At 56.7% G+C, this 22,155-nt stretch overlaps 1 protein-coding gene across 1 annotated transcript; it reads right to left on the bottom strand.

Annotated features, from left to right (window-relative positions):
* Positions 1-1,895: 1,895 nt before the first annotated feature.
* Positions 1,896-21,781, bottom strand: LOC131399019 (probable hydrolase PNKD). The gene is made up of 9 exons (XM_058532977.1): positions 21,621-21,781; positions 8,065-8,180; positions 7,818-7,930; positions 7,168-7,226; positions 6,341-6,433; positions 5,841-6,004; positions 4,826-4,912; positions 2,954-3,069; positions 1,896-2,773 (listed from the first exon to the last, which is right to left on the bottom strand). The coding sequence occupies exons 1-9, from the start codon at positions 21,779-21,781 to the stop codon at positions 2,600-2,602; spliced, it is 1,083 nt and encodes a 360-aa protein (XP_058388960.1). The 3' UTR covers positions 1,896-2,599.
* Between the last annotated feature and the right edge of the window lie 374 nt (positions 21,782-22,155).

The following is a 22,155-nucleotide window of genomic DNA, read 5'->3' as shown; positions in this document are numbered from 1 at the left end:
CACTTCTCAATTCCATGAGCTGATACATTTTCCCTTTGGTTGAAGTTCCTTAGTGAGTGAGGCCCTGGGGCATGCCCATTCAACAGTGACCCAGAGACCATCACAGAGCACAGACAGCTGCCCTTCTTTGGGAACGCAAGGACCACATCCCTCCCACCCCCACCCCCACCCCCAGGAGAGCCAGAGCCAGTGCCAAGGTCCCTGGCTCGTCGTGAGGGGCACCTAAGCGGGGAGACTGAGCTGTGGCTGAGGTGGGAAAGGGGGGGCCTTCTGGCTGGCTCAGAGGAAATGTGGAGCTAAGCCAGTGCTTCCCAGTTTTCAGCCATACCAGGGTCACCTTCAAGAGTTCTGCCACGGCCAAGTGTCACCTTCACTTCGTATTTTCCTATTTCAATAAACATCTTTAATCACCTTCATGAACTGAAAGCTGGTGTCACATGTCAAAAATAATTATTGACCCCAAAAGATAAATACAATGGAAACAAAATGATGTTGTTAAAGTTTATCTCAAGATAGTGGAGTCTGGCTCCTTCTTAGTTCAAGAGCCTAGAGCCAAGGCCTCACCCTTCAAGAGCTATTCACTGCTGTCTGTGACCACGTAGCACTGTCTCCCCTGGGGCCAATCGTACACCTGTGCATCTCAAGCTCTGGAAAACACTGAGGTAGCAAATTGGAAACCCTGCACAAACCCTGTGCAGCCCTGCACACGAGCCACAGAAGGATGTATTTATAGCGTTATTTTGGCCAAAGCTCTTGAAGGGTAGTAATTCCAAGTCAGCAGACCTGTGACCCAGACAGGAAATTAGGACCAGCAGTGAAGACAAGTCCACTGAGTGTAGATCAAGCCTTGGTTAAATCATTCATTCATTCAACATTTATTGAGCGCCTACTGTGTGCCAGGCACCGTGCTAGACGCAAAAATAGAGATGCATAAGATACAGTCCATGCCCTGAAGGGTTCACAGTCTAGAAGGGGAGACGAACATGTAAACAAGTAAAATACAGTGTGAGAAGTGCCACAGGAGAAGCATTTACAAAGAGCAGAGGTAGCCTGGAGGGGAGGGGCAGGAGGGTGGTCTTCCTGGAGGAGGGGGCCTTTGAGAGGGATTGTGAGAGATGAATGGGTGTTTGCCAGTCAGACGAGGCAGGAGGAGCAGGGGAAAGGCATTCCAGGCGGAAGAGACAGCATGAGCGAAGGCACAGAGGCATGGAACTGCGTGTCATGGGGGCAGGGACGCTATTCTGGCGGTATTGCTAGAGTTGGTTCCAGAGGCTGTGGCTGGAGAGGGAGGCAGAGGCCGGATGATGAGGAGAAACTGAGGGCAGGGGACATCTCAGAGGCTCACCAGAGGTGAGCAGAGCCTGAGGGAAGGCTTCAATACAGGAAGAGAAGGCTCCTGGCTGACCCAAGGTATGCCTGCTTGCGGAGCACAGGGGTCCTCACTGTGGCTCCAAAGGGACCTGGACCCGAGACCAGAGGAGAGGCTGAGCTGAGGGAGGGCTGAGTGAGGGGAAGGGCCCAGGCCTGGGGTCCTGGAAGCTGCCACCCACGTGAGGGCTCTCGGCTCCCGGACCTCTGATTTTTGCATCTGCTGTGTGGACCCCTTCCCCCAGCCAGGATGGGGCCAAGGACCAAATGAGAAACGACACGGGAATGTTCTTGGCACACTGCAAAGGGCCAGATGAATGACTCTTTAACTAAAAGAGGAAAAGAGTTGAGGATAAAGCAGAAGTTAGAGAAAGGCAGATGTTCCTAAGAATAAGGGCCAGCGTGAGAAAAGCCGTGGCGGACGATGGCTCTCTCCCCTGCGAAGGAGGGGCCCTTTTGGCCCTGGGCAGGGGCAGAGACCAGGGGCAGGAGCAGGCCAGCTGTGCAGGGAGCGCGTGTGACCCGGCCTCCCAGCCTCTGTGTCTCCTCAGCCTGAGGTCAAGGTTTCCTTGGCAACCAGGACTCTCCCTCTTCCAGGCTGCAGGGGAGTCACCGAGGCAGAGCCTGTCCAGACAGCCAGCCTTCCAGCCCTTTCCTCTTTCTCAGAAACGGCTCTGTTTGAGAAACGCCTTTGTGGGGGCGGAGTGGGGAGGAGGGGCAGTGTCTCAGTACACCAGAGCCCCGAGGCCCCTCTGAGTGGCCACTTGCCAAGGCTCCACACCTCAGGCCACTTTGGGGGAGTAGTTTCCCAGCCCTGGAGGGGAGAAGGGGGAAGATGGACTCAACCAGTTCACGGCTCCTGCTGCCCTGGGGTCAGGGGCTACAGAGTGAGGCTTCCTGAGGGAGGGGCTGAGGGCAGCCTCGTGTCCTCACTGCCATCGCAGGAACAGGGGAAGGGAGGAGGGGACACTCCTGGTCGGGTCTGGAGATGTCCCAAGGCCCCTCCTTCCCTCTCACCCTGGGTAACTCAGCCTCACCCTACAGAGTCTTCGAGCCTTCGCCAGCCCCCCTCCTCCGGGTCTCGTGGTCTCACGGCCTTGCCCTCCTCTCCCCCCACCGCAGGCGGGGAGTGATGCCCCTGCGGGCGCCGATGGAGGTGGTGTGGTAACAGTGAGGGGGTGGGTGGGGTGGACGACGGGTGGCCTCCCCACCATGGGGGTGTGCTGGGGGGTCACTTGCTCTTGTGCACGTCCTTCAGCTGGCGGAGCTTCTCCAGGAGCTGGGCCCGGGAGCAGCCGTCGTCCCCGGTGGGGTCCGGGCCTGGCCCCAGAGCCTCCCGCAGCACCCGGCAGTGGGTCCTCAGGAACGGGTTGTAGGAGCGCTCCTCTCCCAGGGTGGACGGGCACTGTGGGAGGAGAGGCACCTGCGTTTGGTGGAAAGAGTCTGGAAAACAGACTCAACAAGGGACCCCTCCCAGCCCAGCCCCATCCCGACCCATCCCAGCGTCCAGGAGCTCACTCGAAGGCCCCTGTACCAAGCACGTCAGAGTGGTGGGGAGGGGCCCTCCTGGAGCCCAGCCCCGCACCGTGCTCTTGCGCTCCATCCGCTGCCTCTGGACCCACTGCAGCTTCTTCTCCCGGGCCAGGTTCTCGGGTTCCACCACGCCTGCGAAGCCCAGGTTCTCCTCCGCGTACTCGTGACCTGGGGACCGCCACGGGCGCGGAGGCGCAGGGCAGAGAGAGATTGGTGGGGTGGTCAGAAAAAGTCCTCCCTACCCCAGGCCTATGGGTGCCGATGACCAGGGAGGCGGGTGGCGCTTCCCACCCCACCCCACGGAGCTGCTTCTCTACCTGCGGGCACCAGTCAGCCAGGAGTGACGAGAAAGAAGCAGTTCAGGGAGAAAACACCAGACCTGGAGCCAGGAGGCCTGCATTCTAGCCCCGACTCTCTCTCTGCCCAGCTGTGCCACCTCAGGCAAGTCATGGCACCTCGCTGAGCCTCGGTTTTCTCACTTGGCAAGTGGAAAAAACAATAATACCACTAGAACACAGATGTGTCCCCAGTGCCTAGAACAGAGTCTGGTACATGTTAGGTGCTCAATAAAGTATCTGTCGAATGAATGAATGGGTGAGTATATGTCTGAGGATGAACTGAGATACTAATGGATGTGTTCTAGAAACTATGGATATACAATGTACGTATGGATGTAGGGACATGCCACGTACGTATGTATGTATGGATGGATGGGTGTTCAATGTACATACATACAGAAGAATGGAGGGGTATTCAATGTACATTTGTACAGATGGATGGATGGGTATTCAATGTACATATATACGGATGGATGGATGGGTATTCAATGTACATACATATGGATGGATGGATGGGTATTCAATGTACATATGTACGGATGGATGGATGGGTATTCAATATACATACATATGGATGGATGGATGCGTATTCAATGTACATATGTATGTATGGATGGATGGGTATTCAATGCACGTACATATGGATGGATGGATGGGTATTCAACATACATACGTATGGATGGATGGATGGGTATTCAATATACATACATACATATGGATGGATGGATGGGTATTCAATGTACATATGTACGGATGGATGGATGGGTATTCAATATACATACATATGGATGGATAGATGGGTATTCAATGTACATATGTATGGATGGATGGATGGGTATTCAATGCACGTACATATGGATGGATGGATGGGTATTCAACATACATACGGATGGATGGATGGATGCGTATTCAATATACATACATATGGATGGATGGATGGGTATTCAACGTACATATGTACGGATGGATGGATGGGTATTCAATGCACATACATATGGATGGATGGATGGGTATTCAACACACGTACGTACAGATGGATGGATGGGTATTCAATGTAAGTACGTACTGATGGATGGATGAGTATTCAATGTACGTACATACGGATGGATGGATGGGTATTCAATATGTATGTATGTACAGGTGGATGGATGGGTATTCAATGCACGTGCGTACGGATGGATGGATGGGTATTCAATGTACATATGTATGGATAGAGGGACGTGCGGTGTGTAGATATGGATGCATGCAGTGGATACCTGCAGAGTGGATTACTGATGTCCCCCCAATAAGTGAAGGCTACTTTCTGTTCTAGGGTCTGGTTATGAAAAATCCGCCATCTCTTTGGGATGCTCCGGGGCCTGCAGGCTCCCAAGAGGCTGAGGGCTGGCTGGCAGGGGCAGCTGGTGTGAGCAGCAGAGGTGTTACAGAGCCAGCACCCCAAAACAAAGGGAGTTTGCCCGCACTGCTTGAGTTGGCTCCCAGGAGTCATCAGAGGTGGAGCTGGGTCGCCTTTGGGCCAGGAGCTGGGTCGGCAGGGACTCCAGGGGAGTGAAGGGCTGGGAGGAGACGTGGGAGGGGCCCCTCACCAGGCCACAGCAGAGTGTCGTCCCCGAGCCCCAGCACAGTGTCCAGCGAGCTCAGCATGGTCTCTGCGGTGCCCTCAAAGGTCCGTCCTGGTGAGGGCACGGGGGGATGTTATGAGGTATAAGGTAACACAGCACAGTACGTTACCAGATACACGGAGGGGGTCGGGACCAGCTTGTACAGCTGCGGCTGGCCGCCCGCCCTCAGCCACACGCCTGGCATGCCCACCTCCCGGCTTCTCCTCCCTCCTTCCCACTGGCAGCTGGGCCCAATTATTCACCTGCCCACCCAAGCCCAAGTGTTTTTTTGTGAGGAAGAGCAGCCCTGAGCTAACATCCGATGCCAATCCTCCTCTTTTTGCTGAGGAAGACTGGCCCTGGGCTAACATCCGTGCCCATCTTCCTCTACTTCATATGGGACGCATGGCTTGACAAGCTGTGCACTGGTGCGTGCCGGGGACCTGAACCTGCGAACCCCAGGCCGCCGCAGCTGAGTGCGTGCACTTAACCAAGCCCGTTTGAAGGCCTCCACTGCAATATTGACCTGTGGATGGAGGGGGTGCTGAACCTTCAGGACCAAGCACGGTCCACGTGGGTCGCTCTTTTCCATGGAGCCCTTCCTCCTTTGCCTGTGCTGCCCTTGGGGACTCCATGCGGCCCGGGACTCACGCTCCTCCCCACCCACGGGATCCCCTCTTGCTCGGGGGTCCTCCACTTGTAACCTAGTCCTGCCAGTCCCTGTATCAGAGAACCAGGCCCCACCCAGTGGAAACCAATGCCCTGCGAGCTCCGTGCTCAGTTACAGGCCTCCTCACATCCTGTCCACCCCGTGGGAAGTTGCGAGGATATAAACAAATCGGGGTGACACTGGTGGGAGTAACAGACCGAGGTCACGTCTGTGCTGAAACTGATGCTTCAATGCACTGCACGGGGCTGTGGCTGTCCTTGGGCCCCTGTCCTGGCCTCTCTCCCTCCCTCCCGGCCCCGCTCCTCCCTCTTCCCTCTCGGCGGAACTCACCACAGCCAGAGAGGAAGAGCAGGTCCCCTGAGAAGAGGCAGGAGGGACCCTTGTAGGGCTCCCCGTCCAGCAGGTAGACCAGGTGGCCTTGCGTGTGGCCGGGGGTGGCCAGAGCCTGGATCTGAAGCCGTCCCACGCTGACCACATCTTGATGACACAGGGGACTGAGGAGCGAGGCAACAGGGGACAGAAGGTACTAGAGCTTGTGCCACACTGACCCTTGCCCCACCCTCGGCCCGAGGGCTGGGTGATGCGCAGGAGTGGGGGCTTCCACACCAGGGAGAAGGCGCCACCAGCGCCTAGGGCTCCAGGCCCAAACCCTCCCTCTTCTTTGGGTTGGGCAGTGCCATTCTTCAGACGGCCTGGGACCTGCTCTCTAAGGGCCAGGAAGGGCATCAGCAAAAATCCATCCGCTGATTCCCGGGAAACACTCGCCTGAAGGGCGGGGGTGAGGGACAGGGCCCATGGAAGGGCCACCCCACCCCCGGTCAGGGCCTTACTGGGTGAGGTAGGGGATGCTGTCCTGAGGGCTCCCGTACACCCGACAGTCCTGGTGCCGCCGGCTGAGGTCACGGTTCCCTCCACTGTGGTCCCTGTAGGATGCAGAGACGGGAGTGGGCTGGGGGGTGGGGGCTTTGAAGGGCTACTGGACTGCGCCTGCTCCCCTCCCCCTTCCCACAGCATCTCCAGGCCTTAGAGCCCTGGGGCCCCTGGCTTCTGGACTCAGCCAAGCTGCCCACACCTCCAGGCCTCGTTCAGCCTGTTCCCTTGCCCAGAATGTCATGCCCACAACTTGCCCCCCCCCCGCCCCCTCCATCCCCTGGCCAATGCCAACTGATCTTTCCAGACTCTCAGCTCCAGGGTCATCGGCCTCTAATTCCTCCAAGTGGATCTGATCACACCCCACCCGGCGCCCCCCCACCCCCCGTACCTCATGCCAATTGCCACCTAAATGTCTGTCACTGGCGTACACTTGCACGCAGGGCTGTCTCCCCTACTGCACTATAATCTCCTGAGGGAAGAGCTCACAGGGTCTGTCCGTGCCTGGTACACAGCAGGCATCTAATACATGCCCTTGGAATGAAAGATAAATGCCTGCCCTGCCCTCCTCCCGGGCTTCAGGAGCCTGATAAGCAGAGTGGTGGGAGACCTGCCCTCTCTGCTGGTGTCCCAGGGACCTCATGAGGAAGATGAGTGCCCACCTATTCTGACTTCCTGGCCCTCCACCCCACCTGTCCTCGGGGGGCCCAGGACTGGCAAGCCCAGCTGGGCAAGGGTCAGCCAGGGAAGATCGTCTGCACCCAGACCCCCCACCCCAGCCCCTTACCAGTGCTTGTGGGTGCAGAGAATGGCCACCAAGGTAACGCCTTCCTTTTCAATGGAAGCCTGCGGGGAGAGGAGGCGCTGAGACTGAGGAGCAGGATGCAGAGGGAGATGGGGGGGCATGGGTGAGGCGAGGGAGAGGGAGGGGATGCAGCTAGAGGGTGGGGAGTGGAGGGTGGGGAAAGGGGGGGCAGCTGAGACCCTGCATGGGCACATGGGAGGGGAGGAGACTTGTGAGGGGACAGACACACGCACACACAGAGAAAATAAGAAATGGGAGGGAAAGATGGAGAGACCTGGATGCTGACAGACAGAGGTGAGGAAAAGAGGGTCAGAAAGGGGGCCACAGAGTGAGACAGAGGACTCACTAGACCCACGGTCCTGGGGCAGCACTCCTCTCCCTCTGCAAGGTTCTCCCATGGCTGCCCACCACCTCCCCCCGCTGGCCTCCAGCCCTGCCCTGGACACTGACCCCTCCCCCATGCTGTGGTTGTGGGGGTCTCTGTGTGCATGTGCGTCTCGGGTTGGTGTGTGAATGTACGTGGAGGGCGCACATCCCACTGGCAGAGGGAGCAGGGTCAGCCCCGCTCTAGCGAGGAGAAGCTGCCAGTCCCCAAGGTGAGCCCAGCTACCCCTGCCCCCATCCTCCCTCACCTGCACAGCCTGAGGGTCTGAAGGGTCCACAGCCACAGCCAGCCGGGCCTGGATGTCGATGATGAGGTAGCTGTAGTTGTCCGAGAGGACGGGGATGGGAAGCACCTTCACTCCTGGGGGACAAAGAGGGGCTCTGGGCGGGTGCCAGGCAGGGAGCCCAGGAGTCGGGGTATGTGACGGGGGGTAGGCAGGGAGGTGGGGTGGGCACAGCCTGGGGCCATGCTGGCCAGGGGCAGCCAGGGCTCACCGTTGAAGAGGCGGGGCTGGGTTCTGGAGTGGCCCTTGGGGTAGCGATTCCGAGCCCTGCGCAGCTGCTGGCGGTAGAAGAGGTACCCGAGCCAGGTGCGGGTGTACAGGCTGTACCTGCGGGCGGGATGTGTGTGCTCAGCCCCGCCCCCCGCCCTCGCCCCTCCGTGAGGCCCAGGCCGCACGTCCCCACTCCCGCGGCCGTGACGAGTCAATGCAACTCCACCGCCACTTATCGTGTGCCTACCGTCTGCCCCGGTCAGTACTCAAGACAGGTACTCAGGACGGGATGGAGACGATACACACCCCCAGCTCACCGCCCATCAGAGATGTGAACTGAGGAATTCACAGAAGAGGCTCAGAGGGTGAGGGGTTTATTGGGTAAAAGGGGTGTAGAAGTTAGGAAGCTGACATGAGGTGGGAAAAACATTTCAGGAAGAGCAGTGGGGCATCACAGTCATGGCGGAGACTTGCTGAACCAGATCCTGGCCCCATCCCCAGCGTCCTCATCCCCACGTCTGCGATTCAGCAGGTCTGGGTGAGGCCTGGGAATCTGCATTTCCAACAAGCTCCAGGTGATGGCGACGCTGCTGGCCCAGAGACCCCAATCTGAGAACCACTGGGACAGAGGAAACAGTAGGCCAAGGCCCAGAGGCAGCAGACAGCAGGGCTTGTTTGAGGAAAGTGTGGAAAGTTCTGTTTGGCTGTTTGGTAGAGGGAGCAGGGAGAGGTGAGGCTGGATGGGCTGCCCACATCGGTCCCTCCTCCGGCCACCATTCCAGGCCATCCCAGGCTACACACCGAAAAGGTGGCACAAGAAACAGAGGGGACTTGCGAGTGACAGAGTCCTCCAAATACAGGATGCCAGCACACAGGGCCAGCTGCACAGGCGGGCGACCTGTGCGGTCACACAGGGCCCCACACTTGGTTTAATGCTCTGCTGTCGCCATCTTGAAATTCTTAATGACTTCACCTTTGAACCTGTGTTTTGTAAGTGAAGTCTGATGAGACAACGGGACAGGCTCCCAAGCAGAGGGAGACACACGGTATGTGGATGCTCCGTTCCTTGCTGCCCCATATACATATCACATTTGCAATGGCCCACAAGCACAGAATTCTGGCGGACCCACTACACGTGGGAAGTCAAGGCTCAAAGTGAGTACAAGGTGAGTGGACGTGTACAACTGAGTGAGGAGGGCACTGACTAGCCTGAGAGGCCATGCTTTTGGTTCAATCCAGAATTTGCTTCAAAGGCATAAAGAAGGCAGCAATGTTCTGAGAAACACACATGACCAAGGACCCACCACCTCCCTTCTTACTGTTACTTCCCTGTGTGGTCCAATCATCCTTGCTGCACACGATGCTACAGAAGGAAAGAGAACGAGGGTGACCGACCCGTCCTTTCCTCAGTCCCTCCTCGCTCATCAGTACACAGAAGGGAGAGACAGCTGGTAGGATGCGCGCGTGTTAAGAAGTGGAATGAAAACAGCTGAGTTGGTTTTGTGTGGCATTTCCACCGTTCTGGTAAGAACAAAACACATATCCACGTGCAAGCTAAGAAATGGGAGTTACGGAGTTTTAGTGATTCCACATATGACTTAAATGTTCTTACATTTGCATTTAAAACTTGCATCGCACAGCATAAAAATGAATGGCAAAATTCATGCTAATAATTTAGATTTTAAATTTTTCTTAGAACGACATTAAGTAGCAAATGAAAAACATCATGAAAAATCAAAAGAGAGATTGTAGAAGAAAGGAAAAACTTTATATTTTAGTAACTTTAATGGCCCTTTTTTCCTGCTTTTTGAACAAGAGGCTCCAAATTTCTTTTTACATTGGGCCCTACAAAGTATGTAGCCAGCCCTGCCAGCACCGGAAGGAGCTGTCTCAGGCCCCGGCCTCTCAGAGACTGAGGCTAGGGTGGGGCTAGAGGGTGTCAATGCTTCGAGTTATACAGCAGTCAGTCAGCAAAGGGGGCGGATTCTGGCTGATCAAATTGGAGACAGAAAAGTCGAGGCTAGAGGGTACATGAGGGACCCTAAACCTTTGCTGGGATTTACTGTATGTTGGGGAGCGGGGGGAGGGCAGGGCGGCTGCTCTTCAAGCCCCTTTGGGAAGAGCTGGTTGATTTGACTGTAAACAGTCAATCAAAACCAAGCAGGTTTCCATGACAATTTGGTGGAATGATTTAGCTACAGTTTAATCATTACAATCCCTGTTGTGTGTGTGCCCACGCACTTGTATCCATTGGGAATTTGGACACACTATGGGCGTTTCTGCATCCTTTATGTGTCTTCACGTCCATTTTTCATAGGCCCTCTTTTTGTTTTATTTTTAAGTCAGTTTCAAGCCACTTCCTACTTTAAGTCATTCAACAACATTTCATGAGGCCTGGCTATTAACACAGGCGCCGCCCTCTGGCGACTTATATTCTTAAGTGACAGGAGCTACTATTTTAGATATGGGAGTCAGGGAAGGCCTCTGTGAGGAAGTGACATTTCCAAGAAGTCAGGGAACGGAGTGTGAGAATCTGGGGAAGGCTGGCCAAGAATAGGCAATCAAGAAGCGCAAAATCCCGCAGGGAAGGAGCGAGCTGGAGGGAGCTGCCGACTGCCTCTGCTGTGCTGTTGTCATAACAAAGAGCTGGCCCTGCAGAGGTGCCAGGCGGATGGGGGGGGGCGACGACGGAAATATCCTGGATTGGATTCGAGACCAGAAAAAGATCATTAGTGGGACAAGTGGCGAAATCTCAATCAGGTCTGGAGAGTGGTTAATAGTTTGTAATGAGGTTAATTTCTTGGTTTTGAGAATTGCACTATGGTCACAAAAGATGCTAACATTTGGGGGAGCTGCGTGGGGGTATATGGGAATTCTGTGTACTATTTTTGCAAGTCTGAAATTATTTCAAAATGCAAAGTTAAAAAGCAATAAATAAATCACCCTTTCCCTGTGCCCGACACCACCTCGCATCCGTGCTCAGAGTCCTGTTCTGACTTCATTTCTTCCTATTAGGCTTATGAGTGCAGGGGCTCAGGCAAGAGAAAGCTCTGGGTTCCAGTCACGGCGTGGCCCATCCCAGCTCTGAGACCGTGGGCAAGATCGGGTTCCTCATTATAGGGGCACTAGCCTGCATGCCCTTTAACAGCCATGTCTCCTTCTGGCCCCCTTCTGGGCAGGACGCCAACCGTCTGGGCAGGACGCCCAGCTGCTGGGATTTGTAACAATCCGGGGCCTGGCCAGCCCAGATCTTACCTTATCTCACTCAAAGAACATCATGTCTTAAAGGAACACAGAGCCCCTCCGCGTAAGGTACTGTTCCCGGAAACCCTGTCGTGCCAGGGACAGCCCCTCTTGGCAAGCACATAGCCTCTGTGGCCCCTGCCTATATAAGCAGCCCCCTCCCTGCCCGCGGTAGTGGTGAGCAGCTCCGTCTAGCCGGCACCCCTAGACACTCCCCGTAAGTAAATCCCAGTAAACCCTTACGTCTTGTATGCTGTCTCCGGGTCTTTTCCTTGGTCGCTCCACTACATATCCTGCACTGCTTGCACACTGGGTGTGCGGCCAGACACTCATCTAGAAAATGGTGGTAACAGGACTTATGCCTACAGGACTTACGCCTGCAGGACTGTGTGAGACTAAGTGACATAAAACAAGATAACAAGGGGGCCGACCCACTGGCATAGCGGTTAAGTGCGCGCGCTCCGCCTTGGTGGCCCGGGGTTCACAGGTTTGGATCCCGGGCGCGTACAAACACACACCGCTTGTCAAGCCATGCTGTGGCAGCTTCCCATATAAAGTAGAGGAAGATGGGCATGGATGTTAGCCCAGGGCCAATCTTCCTCAGCAAAAAGAGGAAGATAGCTGAGGATGTTAGTTCAGGGCTGATCTTCCTCACACACACACACAAAAAAGAAACAAGATAATAAGCGTTAAGACTCTCGGGGGCCTGGTGGGTGGAAGGTGTTTAGTAACTGTCGTTTCTTCCCAAATTCAGCCGGGCACCCCTCACAGCTGCCAGAAGATGGCTGTCCACATCTGGCAGGGACTGATAAATGTTCTGTCTTCTCTTACTGGATGCCTGTTATGTGTGTTTCTTCCCCCAACAAAGGTCAAGATCCACGAGGGCAGGGACTGTGCGCTGAGAAGCCGCAGTAAACAAGGGCTTTCTCTTTCACTTGCTTTACTCAGCGAATATTTACTGCACATGCTGGACAGGGCGCAGACAGCAGAGAGCAAGGGCGACTGGTCTCCGCTAATGTAGGGAGAGGAGCAGCCCACAGACACCAAATGGGAAAACCATCAATCAAGGAGCAAGCAGTTACTCACAGCTGGGATGGAAGAGAGTCGTGGGGAGGGAGACGTCTTACTGTAGACAGGGTGGTCGGGGAAGGCCCCTCCTCTGAGGGCAACAGTCAAGCTGGGAACGGAAAGATGAGCGAGCTAGCAGTGCAACTGTCTGGGTGGTGCAGCACAACGCCCCAGGGCAGGCAGGAGTGGCGGCCACGTTCTAGGGGTTGCCAGGAGGCCGCGGAGTCCCTAGGCTGGGCCAGAGGGGTGGACAGTGCCAGAGAAGCGGTCAGCGAGATGGGCAGGGGCCAGGCTACGGAGAGGGGGCGGAAAACTGCTGGGGGATTTTAAAGCGGGAAAGCACATGTTCTGACTTCCCTTTTTAAGAGCTTGTTCAGCTGCTGTGTGGAGGGCATAGTGGAAAGGAGCAGAGTGGAAGGTGGCAGGGGGAACTGAGTCACTGGGGGTGGAGATGACAAGGGCCTGGACTCGAGGGGTTGTTGGAGATGGAGAAAGAGGGGTACGTACCCCCCTACGCGTGGCGGGAGGAACGGGGTGGCCCTTGTGGGCCTCAAGTCTGGATCCCTGTGCGGGGGCAGGGTGGGGGGGAGGCAGGGCCGAGGCAGGGAGGGAGGGGGGAGGGGCGTGAGGACCTGACCGAGCTGGGCTCTCTTCCAGGCCGGGTCTTTCCCTGACAATGACTTCCACATGACTCCCTCAAGTCCCTAAGCACCGGCTCCTCCTTCGTCTGCCTGCGGTGGGCCATGTCGCAATCAAAGGTTCCAAAACCACGGCTGTCAGTTTCTCTCCCTTCTCTCTCTTTCCGGGAAAGGCCCCGTCATCCTCCCGGTTGCATAGCTTGGGTGCCCATTTAACCCTCTCCTTGGCTTATGCAACCAAAACAGAGTCCCTCTCGATTTCGCCTTCCACCCCCACCACGTGGGCTCACCCACTGGGAACAGGCCCTGGAAGCTCTTACCTGGGCCCTTACGAAAGCCTCCTTTACCCAGCTCTCTGCTCTGAACCAAACTGCAAACCACTGGCAAAAATATAAGTTCCTAAAGCACCGCCTTTGACTGAGTCCCGCTCCTGCTCAAAAACCTTCAGTGGCTGCCCACTGCCACGGGAGAGGGTCCTACTCCCAGCCAGGCCTCTGTGAACTGGACCAAAGCAAGTCTCTGCCTCTCCGCTCTGTACAGCCCAGTGAAAAACCCTGTGCTCCCAAGAGTGAACTAGCAGAAACCCTGAGTGTCCATCAACAGCACGCTGCACAAATAAGCCATGACATATTCACACCATGGAAAATTACACAGCCAGGAAAAGGAATGGTCTAGAGCACCAGGTCTCAGCATGCACACAGCTCAAACACATAATGTTGAGCTAACAGACATACTGCAGAGAAAAGAGCCAGTCTGATGATATTTATTAAAAATGCCAAAGCATGCAAAACCATCTTCTATGTTGTCGAGGGATACAGACATAAGTAGTAAAAGAATGAAGGCAGCCGAGGGAATGGTCAACAGCAGGGTTTCCTCAGGGGCAGGGAGGAGGCAGGCTGGGGAGGTGGGCACAGGGGCTTCACAGTTTCTCTGTAATTTTTTCTCTCTTAAGCTGGGGGCGGGGGGGGGACTGTTATATTGTCCATCTTCTTTTGAACGCCTGAAATAACTCATTAAAATTTCAGAACTACAGTCCTGCCTCAGCTTCCGCAGGCCTCTCAGCCTGGAATACCCTCCAGGCCTTCCCTCCCTACCAGAATCCTAAGCTTCCTTCAGGGCTGAGCTCAAAGCCGGCTCCCTAGAACCCCAGAGCAGACGCCTCCTTCCCCTCTCCGTCTGGAGCACTCAGACCCCCCGCCCCGCCCCCGCCCCCGCCCCCGCCCCCAGGAGCTGAGCCCCTCAGAGGCAGGCCTTCTTGACTTCTACCTGGTGCCCTACTCAGCGCCGCGCAGGGGGCAACCCAGCCCGCACCTCGTGGCTCCTCTGCAGCCCTGGAGCCCCAGCACTAGCACAGCACAGAAGTGGCACTCACGAAACGCTGGCTTAGAGACCAGGAAGGCTGGGGAGGGCCGGGAAGGCAAGGGTTAAAGGGACTGAGCACAGCAAGTGGACGTCAACTCTGCGGCCCCATGCCAGGCTGGGGGATCCTGTGAGGCCCAGTGGGGGCATCCGGGGCCCAAGTTACAGCCCCCTCTGCCCCTGCTCTCCCTCCCCCCCTTACCCACCTGGCCAAGCAGGGTGCTCTGCTCAGCGGTTGTGTCACTAGAGCACAAAATCCCAACTTCCCCTGCCCTGGGGTCTGGACCCAGGGCCCCTGAAGCGGAGGAGACGGAGGGAGCACTGGACGGGGGTCTGCAGAGCGGTCCACGGTGCTGGCTCTGCCTACACAGGTTGAAGTGTCTCTCTGGGGCTCACCGGCCTCATCTTTTAGTAACAATGACCTTTTCCACAGCTTTCCTGGACCCGGCCTGTGGGCAGCCCTGGGCTAAGTGTCTCCCGTCATCCAACAAACCTCCCCGAGGCCGGTACTCTGTTTCCCGCATTTTACAGAGGAGGGCATCAAGGCCCAGAAGAGCAAAGGTATTTCCTCAGGATCATAGAGCAGTGAGGCGTGGGCCCGATTCACCCCGCACCCTCACCCTGGAGTCCACTCTCTCAACCGCTAAAATCCTCCCCAAATCCCAAATGAGGGGAGAGGATGAGATGAGTGGGCCTGAACTATTTTGGGGTAGACCCACTCCTTTGAGGGCCTTTGCTGAGAAAAATGATATGTCAGGGTGATCACAGTGACCCGGCCACGCAGCCCAGGATGTGCCCTCCGGGACCTCCTGGAGCCCTGGTTTGAGCCTCTGAGACACAGACCCCTTTGAGAATCTGGTGAACGCTGTGAATTCTCTCCCCAGAGCAGCTCGTTACATACGCAGCATTTTGCCGCGACTGCAGAGGGTCAGCGACCCCCATGCATCTCAGGATAAGACGCCCTGAACTGGAGAATTCCGAAGACCCTTTTCAAATCACGGCTCTGTGATTCCGAATCCTACACTTATGACTGGGTTTATGGTACCATGGGCGGTGTCGCAAGCCAGATGGAGAAGAGAACTTAGGAAAAAAGAACAGACCCTAAACAGGAAAACGTGGAGGTGCAGGAGTCAGTGGGAAGAAGCTGTCCTTCTATCTCCTAGGCCCCCACCAGCTGGGATGTCCCTGCCCCATGTAATGGGTCCTTGGTTTCTTGAGCCATTACCGGACACATAGCCTCCTTTCTTCTGTTGTGGAGCCAAGAAGCAGGAACTCACTCCTCAAGCTTCAGTTTCACTGAAACACTGAGCGCTCCTCCTCTCTGCAAGAGCAGCTGAACCCAGAAAGTTCCCGTGACTTACAAGATGACAATGGCACCCTGGGGCCAGCCGTGGGATCCAAACCCTCTGTCGTGGGTTCCCAGGCATGGTCAGGAAATTGGGATGCAGGCCGTGGGCTACCGGCATCAGAATGATCCAGGGGTGCTACTTAGATAGGAAGATTCTGACCTTTTCTTCTTTGGCCCCCCCTTGCTGGATTCTGATTCAGCAGTTCTGGGGCCCAGAACTACCCACTGTCACCTCAAAAGAAAAGAAAGTTCCCTAATTGGTCCTCTGGGACCCAGGTGGGAGACAGAAAAACCACTCTGCAGGGTGGGGCAGAGGGTGGGGGCAGCCGGCCTGGGGTGAGCCCCACAGCTGTCCTGAGGGGCCCTCCCCTGGGGTTAGGGCTGCGGACACAGCACCAGCCACCCCTGGGAGGGGTCATGGCACACTCTTCGCTCCTCAGCTCACTGAACCGGAGCGTGACTTCTCTGGTATCTGAGTCCGGACCTCCAGCCCCATGGGAGGCTGTGGGACTGCTGGGGACAGTGAGACACGGCCCCTCCCCCACACCCCGGCCCTGTGGCCCACAGTACAGGACACACAATGAACCTCTTCTTCTTCCCCTCCTCCCTCGGCCAGTCTCACCACGCTGGGCGGCCTCCAGAGAGACCTGAGGGCTTTCAAGTGTCTGTCCCAGCTAGGCCCTGGGCACCAGCCTCAGGGCAGCCTGGGGCTGGAGGGGAGCAGTGTAAAGGGGGGCTCTGCATCCAACAGAATGACCTGGAAGGCCGCTGCTGCAAGGGTCACCTACCTCGACCCCTCCCCCTCCCTCTGGTACCCCCTAAATGACCCCTGATGCCGGTGAGGCCCCAGACTCCACCCGGACCCAACAGGCAAGCCCTGGCTGGCGAGGCCTCTGGTCAGGGGGTGCTTCTGGCTCATGTCCCCAGGACCAGCTTGCGAGGCTTTGTATCTGACCAGCGACAGGGCATTCTTTATGAACCAAAGCTGGAAATGCCTGTCTGAGGGCAGAGGGACCTGGAGGGCCCCCAGGACACAGAGTTCTGGAGTGCGGGCCGCTCCCTCGGGAACAAAGAGAGCCGCTCAATGTTTTGTGCTTTCTCAAAACTGAGGAAACTGAAGAAGATAATGAGACAGCTAGAAAGGCCCTAGAGGGTGAGCTTCCTGAGGCTGCCAGCAGGCCTGGGGGAGGGCACTTCCCCATGCCCAGGAGAGCGGCAGTGTCTGCATGCGGTCACACCCAGGCCTGGCCGGGAGATGGCGGGCCTGCATCCACTGTCTCCGTGCCCACCCCGGGAATGCTCTTCTACAGCCTTCTCAGCCCTCTCGAGACTTCGCCATCTTTCCCCGAGGGAGGAGGAGCTGCTGCTGAGGGCTCGTGGGGAGGATCGGGGGCAGCGGCTGCTGGCGGCCTCTTCCCGTGTCTCGTTCCTGGCCGGGAGGCCTGGACTAGTTGTCTCCTTGCCCGTGATTCTGGGCCACCTGCCCAGCCAAGGCCCCTGGGTCTTGTTTGGTTTGGGATTTGGTCTGTTTCTTTTGGCTTTCCCACACTCTCCCTCCCCCCGATCCCAGGCCCTCTTGATTCACTCCTGCTCCCTGGGCCAGGCCTGTGGGGTCCAGTGGGGGAATCAGACCTGTGAATCCCTATCACAAGAACAAGCAAGAATATGCAATGAGCGCTCTAAGAGGGAAGCCAGTGCCAGGGCCACACTGGAGGCAGAGATGAATTCTGACTGGGGAGGCTGGGCGGGCTTCGTGGAGGGGACGGCCCTGGGCCAAGCTTTTCATTCATTCATTCAAAAAACATTAATGAGGGCCAACTCTGTGCCAGGTACTATTCTAGACGCTGAAATACAAGAATGAAGTTTCTTCCCTCATGTGGCTCATATTCTAGTTGGAGGAAAAACCCAATAAACAAATAGACAAGTCACTAAGTCAAGTGTGTCATATGGTGATATGTACTATGGAGAATAACAAAGCAGGGTAGAGGCCCTAGAAAGCACCGGTGTGAGGGCGTTGCTATTTTTATATGGGGTGGTCAGGGCAGGCCTCTTTAACAAGGCGAAATTTGAGCAGAGATCTGAAGGAAGTGAGGCACAAGCCATGAGGCTATCTAGGGGAAGAAGGTTCTAGTGAGAGAGAACAGCAGCAAAAGGGCTCAGAGGTGAGACTGTCCTGGAGTGTCTGAGGGACAGCAAAGTGGCCTGGGCGGCCGAGCAAAGAGAAGAGCAGAAAAGCTGTGGTGGGGGATGGGCAGGTCACACAGTGCCTCTAAGCCATTCTGAGCGATCTGAGCAGAGAAGTGATGTGTTTCTGACTTAAATCTTCACAGTGTCATTCTGGCTGCTGTGTTGAGAATGTTTTAAGGGTACAAAGGCTGAAGGAAGCAGTCACTTTGGGAGGGCAGCTGAGAGATGACGGTGGCTCGGCCCAGGGCGGCAGCAGTGGGGGTGGGGATAGTGTTCAGATCTTAGGTCTACTTTGAAGGCGAGCTTTGAGGATTTGACAAGTAGAGACGCAGGGAGGAAAGAAGGTCTGAGACGCCCCAGAGAGAAGTACAGAAAGAGCTCAGGGCCTGGGAAAGATGGAATTGGACAGGTCTGGAGGGGTGTGGGAGGGCTCCAAAGACCCAGGTGAGGGGTGGGGACTCCATTCCTGCGGCTTGGGGAAGGGGGCATACAGCAGAGGGGAAGCTGGGTCAGGGGAAAGCAGAGAGGCCGAGGGGCTGCAGCTCCCCAAGGTCCCCAAGGCCCGCAGGCTGTGTTGTGGATGGCCCAGACCACCGCCTCTACCCGGCCTTCAGGCCACAGGCAGCTGGATCACGCACTCAAGGGCTCAGGACTCCTGCCACCCCTGGAAATCAAGCCAGTGGGTCTCACTGGCCCCAGAGAAGGCATTTCCTCTTGTGGAAGTGGAGCAAGCAAGGCTAGTCCCGGGGACAGTTGGTTTTCCTTGGGTCAGGAGGGTCAAGAAAGATCCTCCATGCCTACGAATGAAGAGGGGGCTTGCTCAGGGAGGGAGGAAGGGAGGGCTTTGTCAGCCAGGACCGTCCATCCCCAAAGGCTGGCCGCCATCCACCTCCTTAGCTCTGCAAGACATTCCCAGCCCTGCACAAGCCCAGCCTTGTTCCCCATTCACCCCACGGCCCTGCAGACAGAGGCTCTGCTCAGGGCCATTCTGCAAACCCCCTTCAACTACCAGGAGAAGGCAAAGGGGCAGAGGGAAACAGAGGCACGAATCAGGGGCACACACTCCTGATCCCAGCCTCCTCAAGCATACACTGTCACTCCCAGGGAACTTGTCACGCCCTGCCTCCTGCCACCGTCTGAGTCCCTGTTCACACGTTCCTTTCCCTGACTCCTTGACAACAGCGACCAGTCTCTGCTTGTATCTGTGATCCCACGATCCCGACCCAGGGCAGTTAGGGGGTCACTGCATGAATGAAGGGATGTGGGATTTCCTGACGGATGGGTGGGCAGGACAGGCTTGGAAGCCAGGAGCAGAAGTATGTAAGGAATCTCCAGAAGGAGTCTGGCCATTGCCAACGGCCCTCCCTCCCACCCATGCCCCATGCTACAGAACAAGCAGTTGCTAACATTTCCTGAGCCAGGCCCTGTGCACTTACTGCACGATTTCATCTGACCCTCACAGGAGCCCTAGGAGGTAGGTACCATTACCATGCCCATTTCACAGACGCAAACAACTGAGGCACAGAGAGGCTGAGTTATCTGTCCCAGGTCATATGGCTACTAAGCAACAAAGCTAGGATTCAAAAGCAGATCTGTCAGACCCACATGCTATGTGCTTAACTCTAACACACCGTCTCCCAGGCCCCACAGAGTCCCCGATGCGTGTGCCTCCCTGCGGTCAGCCCGGATCCACCCTCCGCTGTGGCCACTTATCCCCATCTCAAGACAACTGTGGTTATGTTTGAGGAAAGCCCTTTACAGATTGTCAAAACACCAGTGATTATTGTCATTAACGACAACAACCCCTTCTCTCCCAGCTGCCGCTTAGTGTTTCCACCACCTGCTTTCTAGCCTGCCCTGGAATCCTCTATTTGTGGTCATCTCAGCCACATGTTTAGGATGGAATGTGCCCATGCACGCTGCCCCTCCCCATCATGTCCTGCCCATCCCATCCCCCTTCCTCTCCATCCTTCCTGGAGGCACCCCCACAGCATCCACACCTGCCCATTTCCCCCAGACCATTTCCTGCTAACACCCCGGTCCCTCCCAGCAGCCAGCGGCCTCTCCCCCAGGGGACTAGACTGATTGTTTCCCAGACTATAGAGGGGCAGGATCTGGAATTCTGATTCCAGGCACGCCCTTCTGCTCTGCAAATTTGGGGAGCTGATTCCAAGCCAACCTTGAAATCCAGACACAGGAAAGCCCGTAGGAATTCTGAATCCCAAAGAAGCTCTCTGAGAATTCTAAAGAAGCTCTCTGGGAATTCCAAGTTTGAGGATCTGGAAACTCCCAGATCCCAGGTTCTAGGAACACCCAAACTCTCAGAATTCTGAGACGGCAATCTTGGGAATTCTGATCTCAGGACTTCTGATTTCAGTTCCTCGTGCAAACATCTATTTTCCACTTCCTCAGGCCGTTTGTATGACTGCAATGTTACCAATCTTGAAAGCCAGAAGTAGATTTAAAAATCCTTCCCCAAATAGAGCTGTAAAATTCCTAGAAATTTGGTGGGGAGAGATGTTTTTAAATCCCAAATATGAAGATATTTACATATTTGTAAATCTCATTATTTTAATGCTATTTGCAGGGCAATGGTGACTTGGAGCATAATTGAGAATGTGACCACTGTTTGGGCAATAAGAGATGTGAATGCCCCAAAAGGCACACACACAAGACTCTCCCTCCCCCGCCATGATTTTCCAGTTTTTCCTCCACTAGCCCCTTATAGCTCTATTTCTTAGACGGAGTGTGAGCAGAATCCTAGGGCTGAAGCTTCTGGGATATCTTGGGTGGCCTGGGGAAGAGGGGTGGATTGTACAATGCCTTCTCTGAAGCTCAGGAAATTCCCAGGCTTAGGCCCTCCCCCGAAGCTGGCCTGTGGCCAGGGCTCCCACAGTTCGTGTCCCCAACATCACTCTCCTTCCTCTGGGGGTTGAGGTCTTGCCCCCTGGCCTTGCTGGTAGTGGACAGGGGATAGGGGCCCTAGGAGACTTTCTTGGGGCTCCTTCCCTGCCTCTTAGTGTCTCATGGCAGATCAGAATTGGTTACCAGGCTTGCCCGGCCCAGGAAGGGACAGAAGTAGGGGGAAGGGGTGAGTGAGGACTGGGAGGCAGGGGGGTCCAGAGGGAAAGTCTTGGAGAGGGTCAGTGAACATTGCCAGGTCAGGCTGAGGGAGCAGCCTGGGGCTTTGGACACGGGCCAGTGTGTGGGAATAGAAAGAAAGGGCCAGACTGACCTGCAGAGTCGGGACTCTGGCTTGGGACAGAAGCGCTCACATGGTGTGGTGGGGAGCTGGGTGATGGGGAGAGGGGCAGGGACGCAGGAAGGAGCTGGCGGTTTCAAGTGACGCTTAGATGCCCGAGGCATTCCTTCTCTCCTGCACCTGTCAAACGGGGGCCTCCGGCCCGGGGTTCCGCACCCACCCTCCTTTTCCAGCTCCCTGGTCTCCAGCCCCTCATGTGGCGCTTTTCTCCAGATGTCCTCTCCCGTCCCCTTTCCCTGGCTACCCTGGCCTGCCCCTCCAAGCCTCCTCCCTTTAGTCCCCCCAAATCACTGGTCTCCAGCCTGCCTCCCTGATCGCTCTTCTCTGGCCCTGGATCCCCTAGCCCTAGCCCCGTCCGAACCCCCAAGCGTCCCGGGCCTCCGCCTCTCAGCCCCCTTTCCCAGCGCGCTCGCCTTCCCGAGCCCCGCATCCCGCCGGAGCTCGGCACTAACCCGATTCGGAAGAGCAGCCGCTTGCTGCGCGCCATGAGCAGGCCACGGAGGGTCCGCCGCGCTCGGCAGCCGCGGGGGCCGAGCAGCAGGACGAGACCGAGGAGCAGCAGCCCGCAGCCGGCGACCCACAGCCACTGCGCAGGCCAGCCTTGCCAGGCCATGCTGGGGGCAGGCACCCGCGGCGGCCCCGGGGCGGGGCGGGGCGTTGCTAGGCGACGGGTCGGCCCGGGCCCCCACGCGGGGAACCTGCCGGGCGGGAGCCCCGCCCCCTGCTCCGGCGGGCTGGGGGGCGTGGGGGCGTTCTGGCCCCGCCCCGCCATGGGCTCGCCTTCGGACCCGCCCCCTCGCCACCCTGGGCGCAGCGCACGCCCTGAGTGCCACCGGGCAGGAGGCGGGGCCCCAGCGGGCCTCGGACCTGCGCTGATCCAGGTGCACACCGCCTGAGTCTTGGGAGGGGCCCAAGGCTCGCAGGCCGCCCCCCACCTTCCCCCTCCTGGGGAGTCGGGGAGAGGCCCTGGAATGGTCCTCTTGGCGG

The sequence above is a fragment of the Diceros bicornis genome, chromosome 37 (genome assembly GCF_020826845.1).
Source record: "Diceros bicornis minor isolate mBicDic1 chromosome 37, mDicBic1.mat.cur, whole genome shotgun sequence".
In the NCBI taxonomy this organism is placed as follows: Eukaryota; Metazoa; Chordata; class Mammalia; order Perissodactyla; family Rhinocerotidae; genus Diceros; species Diceros bicornis.
This window is presented reverse-complemented; position numbering and strand designations above follow the sequence as displayed.

Coding starts and splice junctions, on each gene's coding strand:
- LOC131399019 (XM_058532977.1), bottom strand. CDS start 21,781: ATGGCCTGGCAAGGCTGGCCTGCGCAGTGGCTGTGGGTCGCCGGCTGC. Junction 6,434..7,167: donor CTCTGCACCCACAAGCACTG/GTAAGGGGCTGG, acceptor TGCATCCTACAG/GGACCACAGTGGAGGGAACC. Junction 6,005..6,340: donor AGCATCCCCTACCTCACCCA/GTAAGGCCCTGA, acceptor CTCGCTCCTCAG/TCCCCTGTGTCATCAAGATG.